Source organism: Mirounga leonina, unplaced genomic scaffold (assembly GCF_011800145.1).
Source record: "Mirounga leonina isolate KUSES-001 unplaced genomic scaffold, KU_Mleo_1.0 Mir_108, whole genome shotgun sequence".
In the NCBI taxonomy this organism is placed as follows: Eukaryota; Metazoa; Chordata; class Mammalia; order Carnivora; family Phocidae; genus Mirounga; species Mirounga leonina.
Genome location: NW_023270237.1, coordinates 93,833 through 114,493, shown reverse-complemented (window position 1 = coordinate 114,493; position 20,661 = coordinate 93,833). Strand labels below are relative to the sequence as shown.

Here is a 20,661-nt window from a genome sequence, read left to right as displayed (position 1 = left end):
TTTCCTCTAAATAATTAAGTAACTCCTAAAAATGAGAACATTTTCTTTTTTTTTAAAGATTTTATTTATTTATTTGACAGAGAGAGACACAGCGAATGAGGGAACACAAGCAGGGGGAGTGGGAGAGGGAGAAGCAGGCTCCCCGCAGAGCAGGGAGCCTGATGCGGGGCTCGATCCCAGGACCCCGGGACCATGACCTGAGCCGAAGGCAGACACTTAACGACTGAGCCACCCAGGCGCCCCAATGAGAACATTTTCTTACCTAACCATGGTAAAATGATCAAATTGAGAATATTTAACATTAGGCTTTTGTTATTTTTTTCTGTAATATCCTTCATAGCAATACCCCCCCCCCCATCCAAGACTGCACACTGCATTTAGTTATTAGGACTCTTTAGTTACCTGTCATTTGGAGCAGTTTTTCATTTTTTTCTTTATATTTCATAACTATGAAATATTTGAAGAGTATAAGCATGGCTTTTTTAGAATATCTTTTATATTTGTCAGATTCCTATGATTAGATTCAGATTAATGCATTTTTGGTCAGAATACTATGTGCGTTGTATTGTGTTCTTGAAGCATCATATCATTAAGCACAGGATGTCCGTTGCATTACTGGTTACATGACTTTGATCACCTGGTTAGGTGATACGTTCCAAGTTTTCCACTGTAAAGTTTTCATTTTTCCTATTATAATTAAGTAATTTGAGAGGAATAAAGAGACTATTTGACACTGTTAAAATCCTGTTCCTCATCAGAGTTTTCACCCAGCATTACAAACATCCATTGACAGTATTTGACCAACCTACTACTATGGTAGTTGCAAAATGGTAGTTCAGTTCACTCTATGAATTGAAACTACTGATTTCTAACTCTGTCATTCCTGTTAAATTTGTTAGTTGGCATTCTACTTTAGGGAATTGTAGGTTTCCCTTCTCTCTCTTGCTTTCTTTCATCATAAGGATTTTGAAGACTTCAGTTGATGGATCTTACCCATTATTGTTACTGCTTATTTTGATGCTCAGATTGTCCCAAATTTGGGCAGTGGGAGCTTCTTTAAGCTGGCTCCTTGATCTTTTCAGCATTTCCCATTTTTCTTTTAAAGCGTTTTCTCAGTTTCAGCATAAAAAGATGTTCTGTGTTTATCTTGTACTTTCTCTGTTCCAGCCCTGGAACAAGCTTATTTTTCTTCAAGAACCTGGTTCCTTTAGGGATAAATGGTATTTAAAAACCAAAGTATGGGCACCAGGTATACTCATTGCTCCTTGGGTGTGGTTGCTGTTTGTCCTTTCAGCAGATTAGACTAAGAAATCTGTAATTTCAGGGACACCTGGGTGGCTCAGTTGGTTAAGTGTCTACCTTAGGCTCAGGTCATGATCTCAGGGTCCTGGGATCGAGTCCCACATGGGGCTCCCTGCTCAGTGGGGAGCCTGCTTCTCCCTCTTCCTCTGCCTGCCGCTCCCCCTGCTTGTGCTCTCTCTATCTCTCTGAGAAATAAATAAAATCTAAAAAAAAAAATACAGAATTTCACATTTTTTAAAAGTTGGGTTCATACTTATACCTATAATTTAAACCTAATACCACAGGGTTGTTCTTTACCTTCCCCTGTTCTATATTTATATATCTCTTCTTTCTCATTGAGAATTCTGTCTTACCCAAAACATCAATATATTTACTCATATTGAAATATTTAAACCAACTTTGCATTCCTGGAATTAGTCCCCATGGTCATGATAAATTATCCTGTATATATTGCTGGATTAGGTTTACTGATGTTTCATTAAATATTTTTATGACTATGTTCATTTGAGATAATTGTCTATAATTTTTGTTTAAGTCTTTGTTGGGGTTTTTAAAAAAATATGCTGGTTTCATAAAATTAGTGGGGAAATGTTACCCACTTTCCTGTTTTCTGAAAAAATTTGGTAAGAGTGCTGGTACCTTTTTCTGTAAATGTTTCATAGAATTTACTATTGAACCCATTTTGGTCTACAATTATCTCAAGATATTTAAAATTATGAATTTAGTGTTCTTCATGGACATAGGGCAACTCAGATTTTCTACTTCTTGTGTTTTAATAATTTATGTGTAAAGGAATGTATTCGTTTTATTTAAGTTGGATTTATTGGTATGAAGTTCATAATTGTCTTATGCCTTTAATGCTTATTATAGCATTTATAGGGATATCCCATCTTTCATTTATTCTTAATAATGAATTTATTTTTTTTCTTGATCCATCTAGCTGGAGTTTTATCAGTTTTATTGATCTCAGAGAATCTTTTTCATTGATATTTTTTTTTTTCTGGTGTCCATTCTTACTGTTTTTGTTTTTATTCGTTCCTGTCTTTCCACTTATTTTGGGTTAATATATTACTTTTTCCTAGCATCATAAGTTAGAACCTTTTTTTTTTTTTTCTTTTTTCTAATACAAGCATTTAAAACTACTCATTTTCCTGTAAGTACTAAGCAGTACTTCAGGTGCATTTCACAAATTTTGTTATGTTAGTTTTCATTATCATTTAGTTAAAACTATTTTTTAATTTCCCTTGTGAATTTTGATCCATGGATTAATTACAAGTGTGTTTACTTCTCATCTATTTGGTATTTTCCCAAATATCTTGTTATTTCCATTATGGGCAGAGAATATTCAATCCTTTTAAATTTATTCAGTACATGGTCAATCTTGGTAAATGTTCCATTTGTACATGAAAAAATGTATATTCTGTTAGATAGAGCATTCTGTAAGTGTCAGTGTGGTTAAGTTGTTTGATACTGTTGTTTGGTTGTATGTGTCACTATTAATGTTTTGTATGCTTGTTTTATCAATTATTGAGAGAGTGCGGGTTTGTCTATCTTCTCAGTTCTGTCAGTTTTTATTTCATGTATTTTGCAGTTCTTATTAGGTACACACATTTAGGATTGTTGTGTCTAAATGAATTGACTCATCATTATGAAATGTCCCTTTTTACGTAAGATAACATTCCTTTTTCTTGAGTTCTATGTCTATTATTAACATAGTCTGATATATGATAATATGTTAACTTTCTTATGAATGGTACTTGCTAGTGTAGTCTTTTTTCCCATCCTTTTATTTTTAACTCATCTGTGTCTTTATATTTAAAATGTCTAGGAGTTTGTATTTTCTATCCTATTTAGAATTCCCTGGCTCTGTGTTTTTAGGTTTTTCATTAGTTTTAGAACATTTTAGATATTGTGTTGTCAAGTATTTCCTCCTACCCTTTCTGTCATTTAAAATTTTTTTCCCTTCATCTTTTTCAATAACTTGTTTATATAATTGAGATTATATAGAATATGTAATCATTTTAACATATTTGAATTTCTCATGTCATATATTTTTTCTAATAGTAAAAGCAGTGTGTTTATCATAGAAACTTCTGGACAAAGTTACAAAAGAAGTAAAAATTACCTAGAATGTTCAAACCACAGATAGAAATTTTAACATGATTTATTTTACATAGTTGTAGTCCCACTAACTACATAATTTTTTCATTGTGGTAAAACACACAACATTAAATTTACCATAGTAATCATTTTAAGTATACTTTGTAGTAGTGTTAACTATACAAACATTTTTGTGCAACGTATCTCTTAGAACTTTTTCATCTTGCAAAAGTGAAACTCTATATTTCTTGAACAACAAATCCCCCTCTCCCTCCCTGTAGGACCTGGAAACCAGCATTGTAATTGCTGTTTCTAAGAGTTTGACTACTTTAGATACCTTATATAAGTGGAATCATGCAGTATTTGTACTTCTGTGACTGTCTCATTTCACGTAACATATGCCCTCAAGGTTCCGAATGAAGAATTTTTTTTAAGGCTGAAAAATATTCCATTATATGTATATACTACATTTTTTTAATCTTTCATCTGTTGATGGACATTTAGGTTACTTCCACTTATTAGCTATTGTGAATAATGGCTGCAGTGAACATGAGTGTGCCTTTTATTTTTTCTAGGATTCTAATAGTTATCTTAAACTGTTTGATATTATTCCACAGATCTTAGATGCTCTCTTCTAATTTTTTCCACTCTTTTTTTTTTTTTCCTGTTTGTGTTTCAGTTTGGGTAATTTCTGTTGACCTGTCATCAAATTCCCTGATTCCTTCCTCTTCTATATTTTGTCTACTGATGAGCCCATAGAAAGCATGTTTTTGTCTCTTAACTTTCTTTTTCATTTCTTTTTTTAAAATTTAATTTATTTATTTATTAGAGAGAGTGAGCAAGAGAGGACAGAGCACAAGCCAGGGGAGGGGCAGAGGGAGAGAGGGGAGCAGACTCCCCACTGAGCAGGGAGCCTGATGTGGGACTGGATCCCAGGACCCTGGGATCATGACCTGAGCGGAAGGCAAACACTTAACGGACTAAGCCACCCAGGTGCCACTCCCTTTTTCACTTCTAACATTCCGTTTGACCCTTATAATTTCTGTGCTAAAATTCCCCATCATTGCTTGTATGTTATTTACCTTTTCTATTATAATCTTTAACATGTTAGTTGTGGTTATTTTAAGTTCCTTTGATAATTTTGACATTTGTGTCATCTCTGAAACTGTTCTGTATGTTGCATCTTCTTTTGGTAGTGTTTTTTTCCCTTGCCTTTTCATATGTCTTGTAATTTTTTATTAAATTCTGGGGACATCACATGTGAGACTGAAGGCAAACAGTATTTATGACCAAAATGAATGCACTCTTCTGCTAGGCAGTTAGTGTTGGTGATTGAGCCAATCTAGTCAGGAATAGAGCCAGGTTTGAATTTTGTTGTTATACTTACTTTCTGTTACAAACTGTATGTTGTGTTGCCCCAAATTCATACACTGAAAGAACAACCTTCAATATGATTGTATTTGGAGAGGGTCTTTATGGAAGTAATTAAGATTAATGAGGGCATAAGGGTGGGCCTGATCCAAAAGGATAAGTGTCCTTATAAAATATGAGACATGAGAGAATATCTTTTCTCTTTCACTGTCTCCACCATGTGTGGACAAAATGAGAAGGCAGCTGTCTACAAGCCCGGAAGAAAACTTGCACCAGGAGCTGAATATGAATAGGCTGTCATCTTGATCTGTGACTTCTAACTTCTAGAATTGTGAGAAAATAAATTTTTGTTATTTAAGCCACTTAGTCTACAGTATTTTGTTATGGAAGCTGGAGCAGACTAATAACACCTTCAGTGCACCACAGGCTTGAAATTTTTCTTCTGTAATCTTTTGTTTAGAGTGGGGTTGATTTGCCAGAGGATTTTTCTCAACATTCCTGTTTAACCCTCTGCTTTATGTCTTCCTCGTGCACTCATGCTTCAGAGATAGTTTTTCTCCATGTTCATGCCTTTTCTCCAAATGTAGATTACTGTTGCTTATTACTTGGTGATTACTAGCCTGATGCAAGGCTGTAGGAGGTGTTTCTTGTTGTCTTGGTCCAGCTTCAATATTAGGTAGGCCCTATGACCCTGAGTCTTAGGATGGGGTTTTTAGGTTTCTGTATCTTAGGTGAAAGTAGAAGTCCAGAAATTTTTTCTGACCTATTCTCTTTTCTCCTTATGATACTTATTTGAGTCCTATTGTGTTCTAACACATGATTTTGTGAAATCTCAGTATTTGAAAATTTAAGGTTTTAGCATATAAATTTGGTAATCAGTCTTCATGGTGTAGGGACACAGCCAGTGGTAGTACATATGTGATGGCTTTAGGAAAAGGCTCCTCCTTTGAGTGGGCTGATTATGAGAAGTTGCCCCTTCCTGCTTCAGGCTTGGTGTCTGATTTCAGTCCCCACTTTTCCCAGTGGCTATGCATTTGAACCAGGAAAAATTTTATAGTTGCTTTCTTGTGATAAATGAGAGAAACTTATAAAAAAGTTACAAAATAGGAAGTCCATATAATACCACTTTTAACATGTATGTTTTTTTCTGTTTACAAGAGTGGATTCAGTTTACACTACTGCTTTTAACTTCTTGTTTAACTATAAATTACTTTCTCCCTGAAGACCATTACTGAAGAATTTCTATAAAATTTAGAAATACATTCTAAATTTATTAGAAAGTCTGAGCGGGCTCTAAGGGGAATAGTAGTTTGAGACAATAAAACCACACTTCAGGATTTGTTTTCTGGTGCTTTGTGTATAACAAGCACTGAAATGTATTGGTTAAATGTTAAAATTTTTATGAAAGTGGTTTATCTGTAACTTTAGGAACACATCTAACCCTGTGATGCAAGGTATACTATTATCAACGCATTAAAAAATAGCTGATTTTTGTTTTGTAGGTATCCTGCAACATCCAGATGGCACAGTTTTGAAACAGTTACAGCCACCTCCAAGGGGTCCAAGGGAGCTGGAATTCTATAATATGGTAAGTAAGGTAAGATTTGTTTCATTGTATTCAAAGAGTTTTTCATAGTTTCTGATGAGTAGGTAAGAAATACATTTGACAGCATGTCCTGGTGTATTGTTTATGTGACTGAAACAAAAGCTTTATGAAATACAATGCTTATCTTTATTGATACAGTCTAGTATTTTCCCACTGTACTTCATTTTTAAAATTTTATTTATTTTAGAGAGCACGTGCACATGAGCAGGGGGAGGGGGAAGGGCAGAGGGAGAGGATCTCTAACAGACTCCCGTGCTGAGTGAGGAGCCCAACGTGGGGCTCCATCATGACCCTGAGATCACGACCTAAGCTGAAATCAAGAGTTAGCAGCCCAACTGACTGAGCCATCCAGGTGCCGCTACTCTACTTCATTTTTTTTATTATTATTATTATTTATTTGACAGAGACACAGCAAGAGAGGGAACACAAGCTAGGGGAGTGGGAGAGGGAGAAGCAGGCCTCCCGCAGAGCAGGGAGCCTGATGCAGGGCTTGATCCCAGGACCCCGGGATCATGACCTGAGCTGAAGGCAGACGCTTAACGACTGAGCCACCCAGGCACCCCTCTACTTCATTTTTGAGAGATCCTTATTCTGAGCTGCTAAAATGATTTTAATTAATGGATTTTGACCTACAGTTTAAAAACCCCTTATCTGAGAGCCCATTTGTATTTCTCAGAAGTGCTGAGTTTAAATAAGTGTTTTTATTTTTACTACAGGATTGTTTTAGAACCTTAAATATGCTAATGTGTACTGTGAAACTCCAAATTTGGGGAGGGGGAAAGGGCATACTTAACATCTAATTAACTCTATGACTAGGAATACTTTTTAGTACATTCACAGTGTTTTCAACCCATCAACTCTGTCTAGTTACAAAACATTTTCATCACACAAAAGAAAACCTTGTACCTATTAAGCCATCCCTGGCAACCATTAATCTGCTTTCTATGGATTTACCTATTCAGGATATTTTGTATAAATGGAGTTATATAATACGTGTCTAGCTTGTTTTGTTTAGCATAATGTTCTTTTTTCTTTTAAAGATTTATTTACTTATTTTAGAGGCAACAAGTACAAGCCAAAACAAAAAACAAGTACTACTATAAATGCTTTTCCAGTATTAACTTGTTTGATCCTCACAAAAACCTGTGAGTTAGGTACTATATTATCCTCATTTTATATATGTGCATATGAAGGCATGATTAGTTGAAATAATTTGATCAAGATCCATTCAAATAGTTAATGATGGTCCCTGGATTTGAATGTATGCAGTCTAGCTCTTGAATATGTGCTTTTAACTGCTACACATAGCCTCTTTTTTGAAGAATGTATTTTATATTCTGTAAAAGCCTTGTACGTAATTTGTTCAATTTATTCTTGGTACCTCATTTTTTGTTTCTATTGTAAATAATATTTTTTTGAATTAAGTTTCCCAATGATTGCTAATATACAGGAATGAAATAGATATTTGTATTTCTTTTATCTTATTGAACTCTACCAGTTCTAATTGTTTCCTATGTAGACAGTTAAAGCTACTGTGATTGGAAGGGTATTTTGTTGTTGTTGTTCCTTTTGAATCCATATATTTCTTTCAAGTACTTCCAGTTCATTGATGAATAGAAGCAATGATGGGAGGGAGGGTATCTTCCTCTCATTTCACGGAAGTGCTTCTAATATTTCTCCTTTTAAGTATGGCTTTCTCTCTTGTTTCTTTGATAGATACTTCTTCCCAGGTTAAAGAAATTGCCTTCTTTGTGAGTCAAGACTCTGTCAAGAAACAAATGGTGCCCTGTGTCAGTTTAATAAAAGGACTGTTTACAAAGGTGTGGTCACAGTTTAAGGCCACCTGCAAGAGATAATGCTATACCATCCCTGGGCCTGAAAGGGCAAAGAAAGGGAGTGGTAACTAGAACTCAGGGAAGGTAACTTTACAAGAAGGTATGAACTGAGAAGGAGGGAATTAGAGAAGTAAATAACCTGACCTTAACCCTTTTCCTACCCTCCACTGTCTTGTACCATTAAGAGACAATAGCAGGAGGACAAGAGACGACCACTGATGCAGTTGATTGAAGTTAGCTTCTTGGAAAAAGGGAAAGATACACAGCAGCCTTTCTATTTTTATTTCAAGAAACTTTTTAAGACATGAATGGGTATTGAATATTTTTCGGCTACCTTTTCTGTATCTGTTGAAATAATTTTATGAGTTTCCTCTTTTAATCTGTTGATATAAATACCATAATAGATTTCTAATCTATTATCACCTTTCATTTTTGGAGTAAAACCTACTTTTACATGTCCTTTTAATTTTTTTTTTTTTTTAAAGATTTTATTTATTTATTTGACAGAGAGAGACACAGTGAGAGAGGGAACACAGGCAGGGGGAGTGGGAGAGGGAGAAGCAGGCTTTCCACTGAGCAGAGAGCCCGACGTGAGGCTGGATCCCAGGACTCTGGGATCATGACCTGAGCCAAAGGCAGACGCTTAATGACTGAGCCACCAAGGCGCCCCTAATTTTTTAATAATATGCATTACTGAATTTTGTTTGCTAGTGTTTTATTTAATATTTTTTCCACCTATTCTCAAAAATGAGATTGAATTATTATTTTCTTCACATATTTCCCTTGTCTGGTTTTGATATCAGGTTTCTTATATCTTCATAAAATGAGCCAAGGGGCATTTCTTTTTCTATTTCGTGGAAGAATTTGTATCAGATAAGGATTTGTTCCTTAAGGGCTTGATAGAACTTAACTGTAAATCATCAGTGTAGCCAGCTGTCTGTCTTTTTTCCTTTCCTTTTTTCTTTTTTTATTATGTTATGTTAGTCACCATACAGTACATCATTAGTTTTTTATGTAGTGTTCCATAATTCATTGTTTGTGTATAATACCCCGTGCTCCACGCAATACATGCCCTCCCTAATACCCATCACCAGGCTAACCCACCCCCTCACCCCCTCCCCTCTAAAACCCTCAATTTGTTTCTTGGATCCATAGTCTCTCATGGTTTGTCTCCCCCTCCGATTCCCCCCCTTCATTTTTCCCTTCCTTCTCCTAATGTCCTCCATGCTATTCCTTATATGCCACAAATAAGTGAAACCATATGATAATTGACTCTTCTCTGCTTGACTTATTTCACTTAACACGATCTCTTCCAGTCCCATCCATGTTGATGCAAAAGTTGGGTATTCATTCTTTCTGATGGCTGAGTAATACTCCATTTTATATATGGGCCACATCTTTATCCATTTGTCTGTTGAAGGGCATCTTGGCTCTTTCCACAGTTTGGCTATTGTGGACATTGCTGCTATGAACATTGGGGTGCATATGGCCCTTCTTACCTCTGTGTCTTTGGGGTAAATACCCAGTAGTGCAATTGCTGGGTCATAGGGTAGCTCTATTTTTAATTTTTTGAGGAACCTCCACACTGTTTTCCAAAGTGGCTGTACCAACTTGCATTCCCACCAACAGTGTAAGAGGGTTCCCCTTTCTCCACAACCTCTCCAACATTTGTTATTTCTTGCCTTGTCAATTTTTGCCGTTCTAACTGGTGTAAGGTGGTATCTCAATGTGGTTTTGATTTGGATTTCCCTGATGGCTAATGATGATGAACATTTTTTCATGTGTCTGTTAGCCATTTGTATGTCTTCTTTTGAGAAGTCTGTTCATGTCTTCTACCCTATCCTTTTTTTTTTTTCATTTCGTTCCTTCTTTCCTGGAAAAGGATTTTTTTCTTAAGATTTATTTATTTATCTGAGAGAGAGAGAAAGTGTGAGCAGGAGAAGGGGCAGAGGGAAAGACTATCAAAGCAGACTCCTGCTGAGCATGGAGCCGGACACAGGGCTTGATCTCATGAGGCATGAGATCAGGACCTGAGCTGAATCTAAGAGTCAGATGCTTAACCTACTGAGCTACCGGTGTGCCCCTGGGAAGGGATATATTTTTAACCACTGATTCAGTTTTTTAATATCTTTTGTCAATGTGATAATAAAATATAGTTGGATTATATATGACTTCTTTTATATTCCTAATATTAATTGTTTATTTGCTGCTTCTATCTTTTTCTTGATCAATTTGGCCCCCAGCATTTTTTAGAGTGTAATGGTAGGGGAAGGGAGAGGATGACAGTGTTTTTACTTTTCAGGAGTTAGATTTTCATTTACTCTCCCTGTTTCAGTATAGTAACTCTGTCTTTATCTATGCTGAGTCCCTAAATTCAGAGATCCTTTGGTTCAAGTCTTCAGAGTGGACCTTTATGAAGCCCAGACTTCACTGCTCAGTTTAACTCTTTTGGTTCCCTCTTTATTTTAGAACCCTATGAGTTTCCTTTTCTCTTCCTTGGGAGCTCAGCTAAGCATTTAAGAAAATGTTTATTATATTTTATCCTACATTTCTCTAGTTAGAAAGGTTTTTTTTTATCACCCCCCCAAAAAAAATATTTAAAGTAAGAAGAGAAAGTTCCCCTCTTATATATACTCTTCTGGTTCTTTTATCTTTTTTACTTACAAATATATCATGGACTTCAAGTACATAGAGATATACTTGCTTCCTCCATCCTGTTCTTATGTCATCATGAACACTCTGCCGTCACTGATGTTATGCCAGGAACAAAGGGATGATAAGGTATACCCTTCTCTTAATTACCTTGGTCTAGAAGTGACTAATAAATATCACTTCTGCTCACATTTCAATAGTGAAAGCTGGGAAATACAGTGTATCACATAGATTCTGTCACACTTGAGTTTATTCTGTAGAATTCTGTTTTATGTGTAACTACTTGACATGAATATGGCTTGACAAATAGAATTGTAACACTAAGATTTCATAAGCATTTTATACTAGTGAACTTTAATGATTTTGGATAATTAGGTAGACCATATTGTGAGAATTCATTGGATAACATGCCTTACAAGTTGTTTTTAAACCAAAAATATTTTCTTGCCCTCTTCTAGGAAAAAAACTAAGAATCTAGTTCAGGATATGTGAACATTTCTAGTATTTTCTAGAATTATTACTGGTTATAAATCAAGGAATTAAATGAGCAATAATTAGACTTACATTGAGTTAAAGGATAGTTTTTTAAAGGTAAAATCCTAACTCCCAAGTGCCTAGGTGGCTCAGTTGGTTAAGCATCTGCTTTCAGCTCAGGTCGTGATCCTAGGGTCCTGAGATCGAGCCCCGCATTGGGCTTCCTGCTCAGCAGGGAGCCTGCTTCTCCCTCTCCCTCTGCTACCCCCCCTACTTGTGCTCTCTCTCTCTGTCAAATAAATAAAATATTTAAAAAAAATCATAACTCCCTTACAGATATAAAATAAATATATGTTAAAGATTTTGTTAAACTCATTGTATAATGAGGGAACCAAGCAGATATTGAAACGGGTTCAAAAGAGAAGCCAAAGAAGCACAAATTTATAAGGAATAAAGGGAAGTTGAAATAAATATATATATCTGCCCTCCCATGAGGGGTGGTGGAAGGTGGAAGGAAGTGAGTTGAACCTCTTCTGGACAGAATTTATTTACATTTCAATGGACAAGAGTTATTTTGCATTTGCTGAAAGTTTTATCTACAACTTACTTAGTTGTAAAATAGTTCAAGGACAGTGAAAGCCTAGAATTAGATAACCAAGAAAAATGTGCTCTAAACAATACATACTTTTTTGTTGGAGACACACAATAATCTTTTTTTTTGCTTCCAAATGTATTTCCAATTGAAACTCACACGAGATAAATTATGATTCAACAGTATTGTTTTACTTGAGAAATGTGTAGGGCAATTGTAAAGCATTATAAGAAACTATCATGCAAATGTTATATTTCTCTTTGTTTCAGGTTTATGCTGCTGACTGTACTGATGGAATTCTTTTAGAGCTACGAAAATATTTGCCAAAATATTATGGCATTTGGTCGCCTCCCACTGCACCGAACGGTAATCTTTTCTTAAAAATTCATCCTTTACTATTAATTCATGAGAGTGGCTTTTTATTTTATTTTTTTACTTTTTTTAAGATTTTATTTACTTATTTTTTTTTTGAGAGAGAGACAGTGCACAAGCAGGGGAAGTGGCAGGCAAAGGGAGAAACAGACTCCCCACTGAGCAGGGGAGCCTGACGCGGGACTCGATTCCAGGACCCTGAGATCATGACCTGACAGTGCCTGTTTAAAAGGCTTTATTTTATATAGGGCCCCTGGGTGGCTCAGTTTGTTAAGCAACTGCCTTCGGCTCAGGTCATGATCCTGGAGTCCCTGGATCAAGTCCCGCATCGGGCTCCCTGCTCAGCAGGGAGTCTGCTTCTCCCTCTGACCCTGCCCCCTCTTATGTGCTCTCTCTCTCATTCTCTCTCTCTCAAATAAATAAATAAAATCTTTAAAAGGCTTTATATAAAATTAAGCCTAGTTTTATACAGACAGAATATATGTGTTTTTCTTTCTAGTCTTTTCTCTACTTCATTAAGGAAATCTTACTAATACTTTTTTTTTTAAAGATTTTATTTGAGAGAGAGAGAAAGTGAGAGAGCAAGCATGAGCGGTTGGAGGGGGCAGCAGTGGGAGAGGGAGAAGCAGACTCCCTATTGAGCAGGGAGCTCCATCCCAGACACCTGAGATCATGACCTGAGCTGAAGGCAGATGTTTAACTGGCCGAGCCACCCAGGCATCCCTACTTTTGCTTTTCATACCCAGTTTCTTAAATGGTGTATAACATTAATGACCAACGGAGCACCTGGGTGGCTCAGTCAGTTGAGCGTCCAACTCTTGATATGGGCTTAGGTCATGATCTCAGGGTCATGAGATCTGGCCCCCTGTTGGCTCTGTGGTCAGCAGGAAGTCTACTTCTCTCCCTCTCTCCCTTCCTCTCCCTCTGCCCTTTCCCCCCATCCTCCATTCACATGTGCACACTCTTTCTCTCTCTTTAAAATAAATGTCTTAAAAAAAATTAATGACCAATTTGTTATAATTGAATACAAAAATCTATGTACTTAATACTGTGTTAATTTATAGATGTTCTTTTTCCCTAATTTATTGGGTAATTTCTTTTTCCATTTTGAGTAGGAAAATCAAGAAAAATATTTTCTTTATGTAACTCCCTCTGTATCTCGTTCTAGGCTTTAAATTGCAATCTTTTAGGGGTGTCTGGGTGGTTCAGTTGGTTAAGCATCTGACTCTTGATTTCAGGTCATGATCTCAGGGTTGTGAGATTGAGCTCCATGCTGGGCTTGGAGCCTGCTTAAGATTCTCTCTCCTGGGGATGCCTGGGTGGCTCAGTTGGTTAAGATTCTCTCTCCTTCTGCCTCTGCTCCCCTCCCCCTTAAAAAAAAATTGCAATCTTTTAAAAAAATACCGCTAAGTTTCATGGTTAAAGGACAAAATGATCTATGTAAGGGCACAGCATCTCTTTCTTAATGAATACTTGAAGGAGTATTTGCCTTTTCAAAGCCTTTGACAGAGCAGACAGGATTAAGTAAACAAGTAGCATGACTACTTAATGATTGAAGAAGGTTGATGAATGGGTGAAGAGTTTCAAACTTGACTGAGTTTGAGAATAACCCAGAGGCTTGTTAAAATGTAAATTATTAGGCTCAACTCCCAGTTTTTTTATTATGCAGATCAATGTTGGAGTTTAGTGATTTGCTTGTTAAAAAAAAAAAGCTACACTTTTTTTGCTGTAGATAGTACTTGAACTGCATTTTGAGAACAGGGAGAGAAGGGGCTCCAGCTTGGGCTTGTTCATCAGTTGTTTTTCTAATACTCATTTACTAGGTGTGGAAATGTCATTTGTATGGAATCATGGTATCTCCCTGAGTATCCTCAGTTAGGTAATAGTAAATCTATGATTCCCCGGGTATTTAGGATTCTTCTGTATTTCAGTAATATGAAAAAAAAAAAAAAAAAAAGAGCTTTTCTCTTTTCTTCCTCCTTCCTTCTTTTCTTTCTTTGTCTTTTCATCCCAAATGTACAGTATATCCCTGATTCAGATCAGCACATTACTTAAATTATTTCACAAATCTTTATGATCACCTTTACTTTGTAGAGGTTTCCATTGTAACATAAGATAACTGGATTCCATTAAATTTTGCTACTGGTTGCTGTTTAATTTTGAGCAAATCAATACTTATCAGTAAAGTGACAGTGAAAGATTAATGAAGGTTGCTGAGGATGGTACTAGATTGGACATCTAGATAAGTAAATACTCAGTTTAAAAACATTGTTAGGAAGGGGTAGAATAACGAAGCAAACAGCATCATTATTTTTCTTTTAATTTTTTTTATTAACATATAATGTATTATTTGTTTCAGGGGTACAGGTCTGTGATTCAACAGTCTTACACAATTCACAGCGCTCACCATAGCACATACCCTCCCCAATGTCCATCACCCAACCACCCCATCCCTCCCACCCCCCTCCACTCCAGCAACCCTCAGTTTGTTTCCTGAGATTGAGTCTCTTATGGTTTGTCTTCCTCTCTGGTTTCATCTTGTTTCATTTTTCCCTCCCTTCCCCTATTATCTTCTGTCTTGTTTCTCAAATTCTTCATTTCAGTGAGATCATATGATACTTATCTTTCTCTGATTGACTTATTTCGCTTAGCATATACTCTCTAGTTCCATCCATGTCGTTGCAAATGGCAAGATTTTATTCCATTGTATATATATACCACATCTTCTTTATCCATTCATCTGTTGATGGACATCTAGGCTCTTTCCATAGTTTGGCTATTGTGGACATCGCTGCTATAAACATTGGGGTGCATATGCCCCTTCGGATCCCTACATTTGTATCTTCGGGGTAAATATCCAGTAGGGCAATTGCTGGGTCGTAGGGTAGCTCTATTTTCAACTTTCTGAGGAACCTCCATACTCAAACAGCATCATTATTTTGAAAAGTAGAGTATACAGAAAGAATCTAGGTGAGAGAAGTATTCCAATTAAAAATAACATTTTATAGTTTGGAATTACTAGCATATGATTTAAAAATCAAGGACTTGCTAGCAATCGACAACCTTTTTGGTTTTCAGTACTAAATAGAGGGACATCTATGCTAAAACAGAAAGAGCAGTAAGTTTGAAGTCAAAAGACTTGCTTTTTACCTTGATTTTTTTCCGAATTTTGTGAAGTTGGTTAACTCATTAACCTTCTTGAGCTCTACCTTTTCTTCCAAAAATTGAAAATAATACCATATAGATTTGAGAGGATGCATGTTACGTAAGAAGGCCTTGAAAATTCTAATATTCTTATTTGACTATAAATGGAGAAATTGGTGCTACTGGGATAAGAAGATGAAGTGAGGAAAATGAGAGGAGAGAGGAGAAAATGTAAATAAAAGGGGGAAAAGGACAGGAATAAAAAAGTATATGTGTACAGAATGGTTCAGTAATACCAACAATTGCCTCAGGGGATTTCCTAATTCCTTTTCAATTTTTTAGCTCTGGAGGAAATTAGACAAAAATTGTTGCACTATGCACGTGTTTAGCTTTGATTTTACTAGAGAATTCATGGGATCATTTTTCTATTTTTATCCTTTTGATAATGAAATAAATATAAATATATCATGAAACCAAATATTTTCTTAGATTTTAGAACACTGTGATTTGCATTACTGTATTTTACATAGGAATAACTGGCCTTCCCCCCGACCCCCACCCCGAGCATGTTTTTTAGGTGCTCACAGTAGTTTTATAAAGCTTGACATAGTTCTTGTAACCCAGAATAGTAAAGTGTAGAAAGTACTGCAAATTTGCTTAGCAAATTATTGTAACTTCAGTGAAGCATAAGAATGTGCTGACCGATAAGGTTTTTTTCTTTTGATTTTTTTATGATAGCTTTATTAAGTTATGTGATGTATCATAAAAGCCACTCATTTAAAGTATACAATTCAGTAGTTTTTAGTATATTCATAGAGTTGTACAATCATCACTATTAACTAATTTTAGAACATGACCAATGGATTTTTTTTTTAAGTTAAAACATTTGTGAATTATCTTTGAAGATTTTGAGTTAGTTATATATATTAAATCTCATCTGTATCTGTATAAACATAGATGCCTAGTACATGTACTATCAAAAGCCTTTTATTGATAGTTATTTAGGGAGATAGAAAAGTATATCTTCAAGTGGGTTTGAGCAAATTTAGAGTTTTTAAATGTAATCTCCGGCAGCCTGTTAATTGTTAGGTTTCTGGATCTAGCTACTAGTCAAATTTTAGGAAGCATGCACTGAAATAAGCTGTCATACATGTCTGTTCTCTCCTTCACACTTATGTCAAATTTGGAGGCTCAAGGTCTCTGCCTATAATTCTTTCTACTTTGAGTTTATCTTGCTTTTAGAAATGACCGATGATTGCAGTGGAAAGCAGAAGCAAGGCCTTGTCTGTTTTTCCATATGGCTTCATAGTTGGAATTGGGCTCCTCATCTGGCCTTTTCTCCTTTTTGAGAGGTTCAGAAATGAAGACGGTAATCAATACCTAGTAGACTTTCTAGAGATGGTGACGAAGAATTTGATGAAACTTGGAACCTATAGTCTCATAATTTATACAATCAGTAATATTCAGTAAGAGCATCTAAATAAGTCTAAGGAACTAATTATCTTTACTGTTTAGTTATATGTAGGTCTTTCAGTTTTTCCACAGTATTTCAAATGTTTCTATTTTTTTCTCTTTTGATACTGGGAATTTTCCGCCTCTTTCTTAGAGTGCCAGGAATATATTCCAGCAGTAGAAAATTTGCTATAGGAATTTTTTGTGCTTAATGTATTACAAAACAATGTAAGTATTATATTTAATTTATATTAAAGGTAATTATATTTAATTATACATATTTAATTAGAAAATATATTTAAAATAGGAAGCTTCCTTCAGCCATAGTAACCTTGGGTAATCTTACACGGTCATCAACAGCATGAAGTATATAAATATTTTGAGCACGCTAACCATGTCATTGGTAAAGCCACTGAGAAATCTTACTTAGTAATCTGCTTAGAACAGCATGAAGTGGTGTATTTCTGAATACCTGGTAGTTATTTTCATGATCTTTACCTCAAAAAATTAATGAAATATAGAAATTCTGTGTAGACTTCTCATAAATTAATAAACAATAGATTTATAGCCAAAGCCTCTTAAACTTAACTATGTGTCTAGTCAGTGTGACCTCTTGTAATGAGCTCCCCGTATTTATAAAAAGTAGATGTCCTTTTATTTATTATACAAAAACCAAGAGTAGCCTTTACAGAATATCTCCTTAGATCTGAGTTTCACAAATGCCAGTCCTTTGACCTCTAGCAGACTGGCTTTATCAGAATCTGTTATCCTAAATAGAGCTTTTCAGAATTTAAAAAAGTAAATCTAGTTATTATTCTTTCAATATTTATGATGTATACAACATACAAATATACACATGTATATGCATATATATGTAAAAATCACCTCTCTTCATTCAAAATCATATCTTGCAAGTTACATCATATTAAATAATCATATCGTAATTATTTTCCAAACATCATATTAAAGTAGTTTATTTCCTTGACCTTGGTCAGAAGAGACTTAAAACTATTCCACATAGAACATTTATCTTATCCTTAGTCCATCTGATTTTTTGGATGAGTTTTAGAACATATTTTCTGTTTACCTGAAAATTAAAACTACTGCTCCATTCTATACCCAGAGGGGCCTTGCTGAAAAAGTGTCCTTTGTTATCCAGTCTGCGGCATTGCCTTACAATTGAAACTCCCCTGTAGTAAAATGCCTTTGAGCATTTAAATTACTGAATCTTGGGGCACCTGGGTGGCTCAGTTGGTTAAGCGACTGCCTTCGGCTCAGGTCATGATCCTGGAGTCCCTGGATCGAGTCCCGCATGGGGCTCCCTGCTCGGCAGGGAGTCTGCTTCTCCCTCTGACCCTCCCCCCTCTCATGTGATTTCTCTCTCTCTCTCAAATAAAATTTTAAAAAAATAAAAAAATTAAAAAAATAAATTACTGAATCTCAAGATTGACCTACTTTGAATGAAGCTCTATGCTAGCGAAATAATTTGCTAATAGCATTTTTCAGAGAGAATTAGTATTCAGACTTACCTCTAGTGATAACAACCTGTAAAAAAAAAAAAAAATCAGTAAAGGTTTCAGTGCTCAAATCATGCCCCATTTTCCTATTTACCTATTTCATTCAAAAGCACTTGTGGCAAACTGCTAGATATATGACATTATAGCCTTAAAAGTCTGCATCTCTAAAGCAGGTTTTGATGTTTATTTTTACAACTTAGAGGGAAGGATAGAAATTATAGTCTCAAATTCTTAATTTCACTTAAAAAAAATATCAAGGCCAGGGGACTAAAAGAAAAACACTAAGCCAACTCAGTAGGCCTTAATTTAAGGGGTATTTACTTAAAGCTGTTAATAATTTAGCAGTTATTTGGTAATTCAAGTCATATATCACATATCAAGAACCTGAAAGTAAGGTAAAGAAAAACACATTTGGCTAGTTGAAATAAATGTCAAATAAAAGCCAAGAAGCTCAGGCCTGTTTACTGAAGGAACGACTCAGTTCTTACAGTGTTAGTGAGGCCAAACCCAAAGTCCCGCTGGGCAGTAGAAATGAGAAAAGCAAACATTCATTCATTCAGCAAACATTTATTGTATTCCTACTATATATGGGATTTGCATTTGTATTTTCCTTCTTCCCAAGAGGGGAGGAGGAAATAGAGATTTTATATTAAGATTTGTAATCTACTCTCACTTCTGGCATCTCTATCTTATTACCAAAAAACAGTTTATTGTTTGTTTTTAATCACTACCAAATTGGCAAGTAGAAAATAATAACCCTACACTGAGGTAAAGATGCTATGATACTTAGCTAAGTTCACTCACTATCTTTATACTCCCATCCATCGCCTCACCTCAGGAAGACTTTTGGGGTCTCTTGAGTTATAGAAATTAATGATACACTTGTGAATGTCAGTGATTTACCATACTAGGTTCTAATTAGTCTTTTCTGATATTTGAAATATAAACCTTGTTACTGAAATTTTTACACAGCTATAGGAAAATGATGGATCTGTTTCCTTTACTTTCGCTCAAGGTAGCTGGAGATGGGAGGAGAGAATATGAAGGGGACTGTTCTATGCTGCTTTCTTCCCCATCTTCTCACCCCATCCTGTGGTTATCTTTTAAAGCACAGAAGCTTGGATGGGTTCCAATTTCTTTTTTTTTTTTTTAGGATTTTATTTATTTATTTGAGAGAGAGAGAATGAGAGACAGAGAGCATGAGAGGGAGGAGGGTCAGAGGGAGAAGCAGACTCCCCGCTGAGCAGGGAGCCCGATGTGGGACTCGATCCTGGGACTCCAGGATCATGACCTGAGCCGAAGGCAGTCGCTTAACCAACTGAGCCACCCAGGCGCCCGGGTTCCAATTTCTTGATCAGGATATTCCCACTGTGCCATTACCTTTCATTGTCAACAGTCCTATGTCTGTATCCAGACCTTTTGTTTTCTCTTGTTGAACATGTCTGCTTGTGAGAGTCCTTTTTTAAAATGTGTCATACTTCTTCCTGTGTGCCAGTGCTGGTTTCTTAGGGTGTAGTTTTTTGTCATATTTGGGCTTGACTTCACCTAGTTCTACAAAATCATGACCTTGCCCCCATCTTCCTTGATTAAGGAATAAAACTTACCTCTTTATTTCTTATCTCAAGGAAAAGATTTATGCCCCTTAAATCTGAGGGGCTTAAAACTTTCATAAGCTCTACCAGGTTTGTTCTCACTTTTAGTTCAACCCAGACTTCTTTGTTGTAATTTAATAACTATGCTTGGTGGGTCAAGGTAAAGGAAAAGAGGGTAAGTCTTCTTTTTTCTCTGGTGGCCTTTTTTTTAATTCATAGAAAATACATACCTTCTCTAACTTTGCTACTTTGGTAAAAAGCAGATAAAAGCTTTTCTGTTTTTGAGAAAAAGTTTTTGAGAGAAATGCTTTACATATTCATAACTGAAAATTATGATCTCAATCAGAACTTTGGGAAGATTCTTTCATCAAGTAAAGAGAGAATTTCCTTCTTTCCTTTCCTTCCTTCCATCAAGTAAAGAGAGAATTTCCGTCAGTGTACCTAGACTTTACTTTCAAGCTAAGCTGTAATTAGTTCAGCTTCAGTATATAATAACTGGAACTTTTATAATCTTTTACTTGAATCTCCATTTATAATAGTTTTCTGTGGGAAGATGTATGCAGGATGCCAAAGTAGTTTACAGATGAGCTTTTGATGAATGCTTATATTCTAAGCAAGATATTTATTTTTCTTTTGCGACTAGTGAGACTAG

At 35.7% G+C, this 20,661-nt stretch overlaps 1 protein-coding gene across 2 annotated transcripts in view; it reads left to right on the top strand.

The window, feature by feature from the left end:
• Positions 1–20,661, top strand: part of LOC118019387 (inositol polyphosphate multikinase) — a 44,728-nt gene that overhangs the window by 7,747 nt on the left and 16,320 nt on the right. For both annotated transcript variants that reach the window (XM_035018515.1, XM_035018506.1), the window contains exons 2-3: positions 6,276–6,361; positions 12,202–12,298. In XM_035018515.1, the coding sequence (XP_034874406.1) occupies positions 6,276–6,361; positions 12,202–12,298 (183 nt within the window). The remainder of the gene's footprint in view (positions 1–6,275; positions 6,362–12,201; positions 12,299–20,661) is intronic.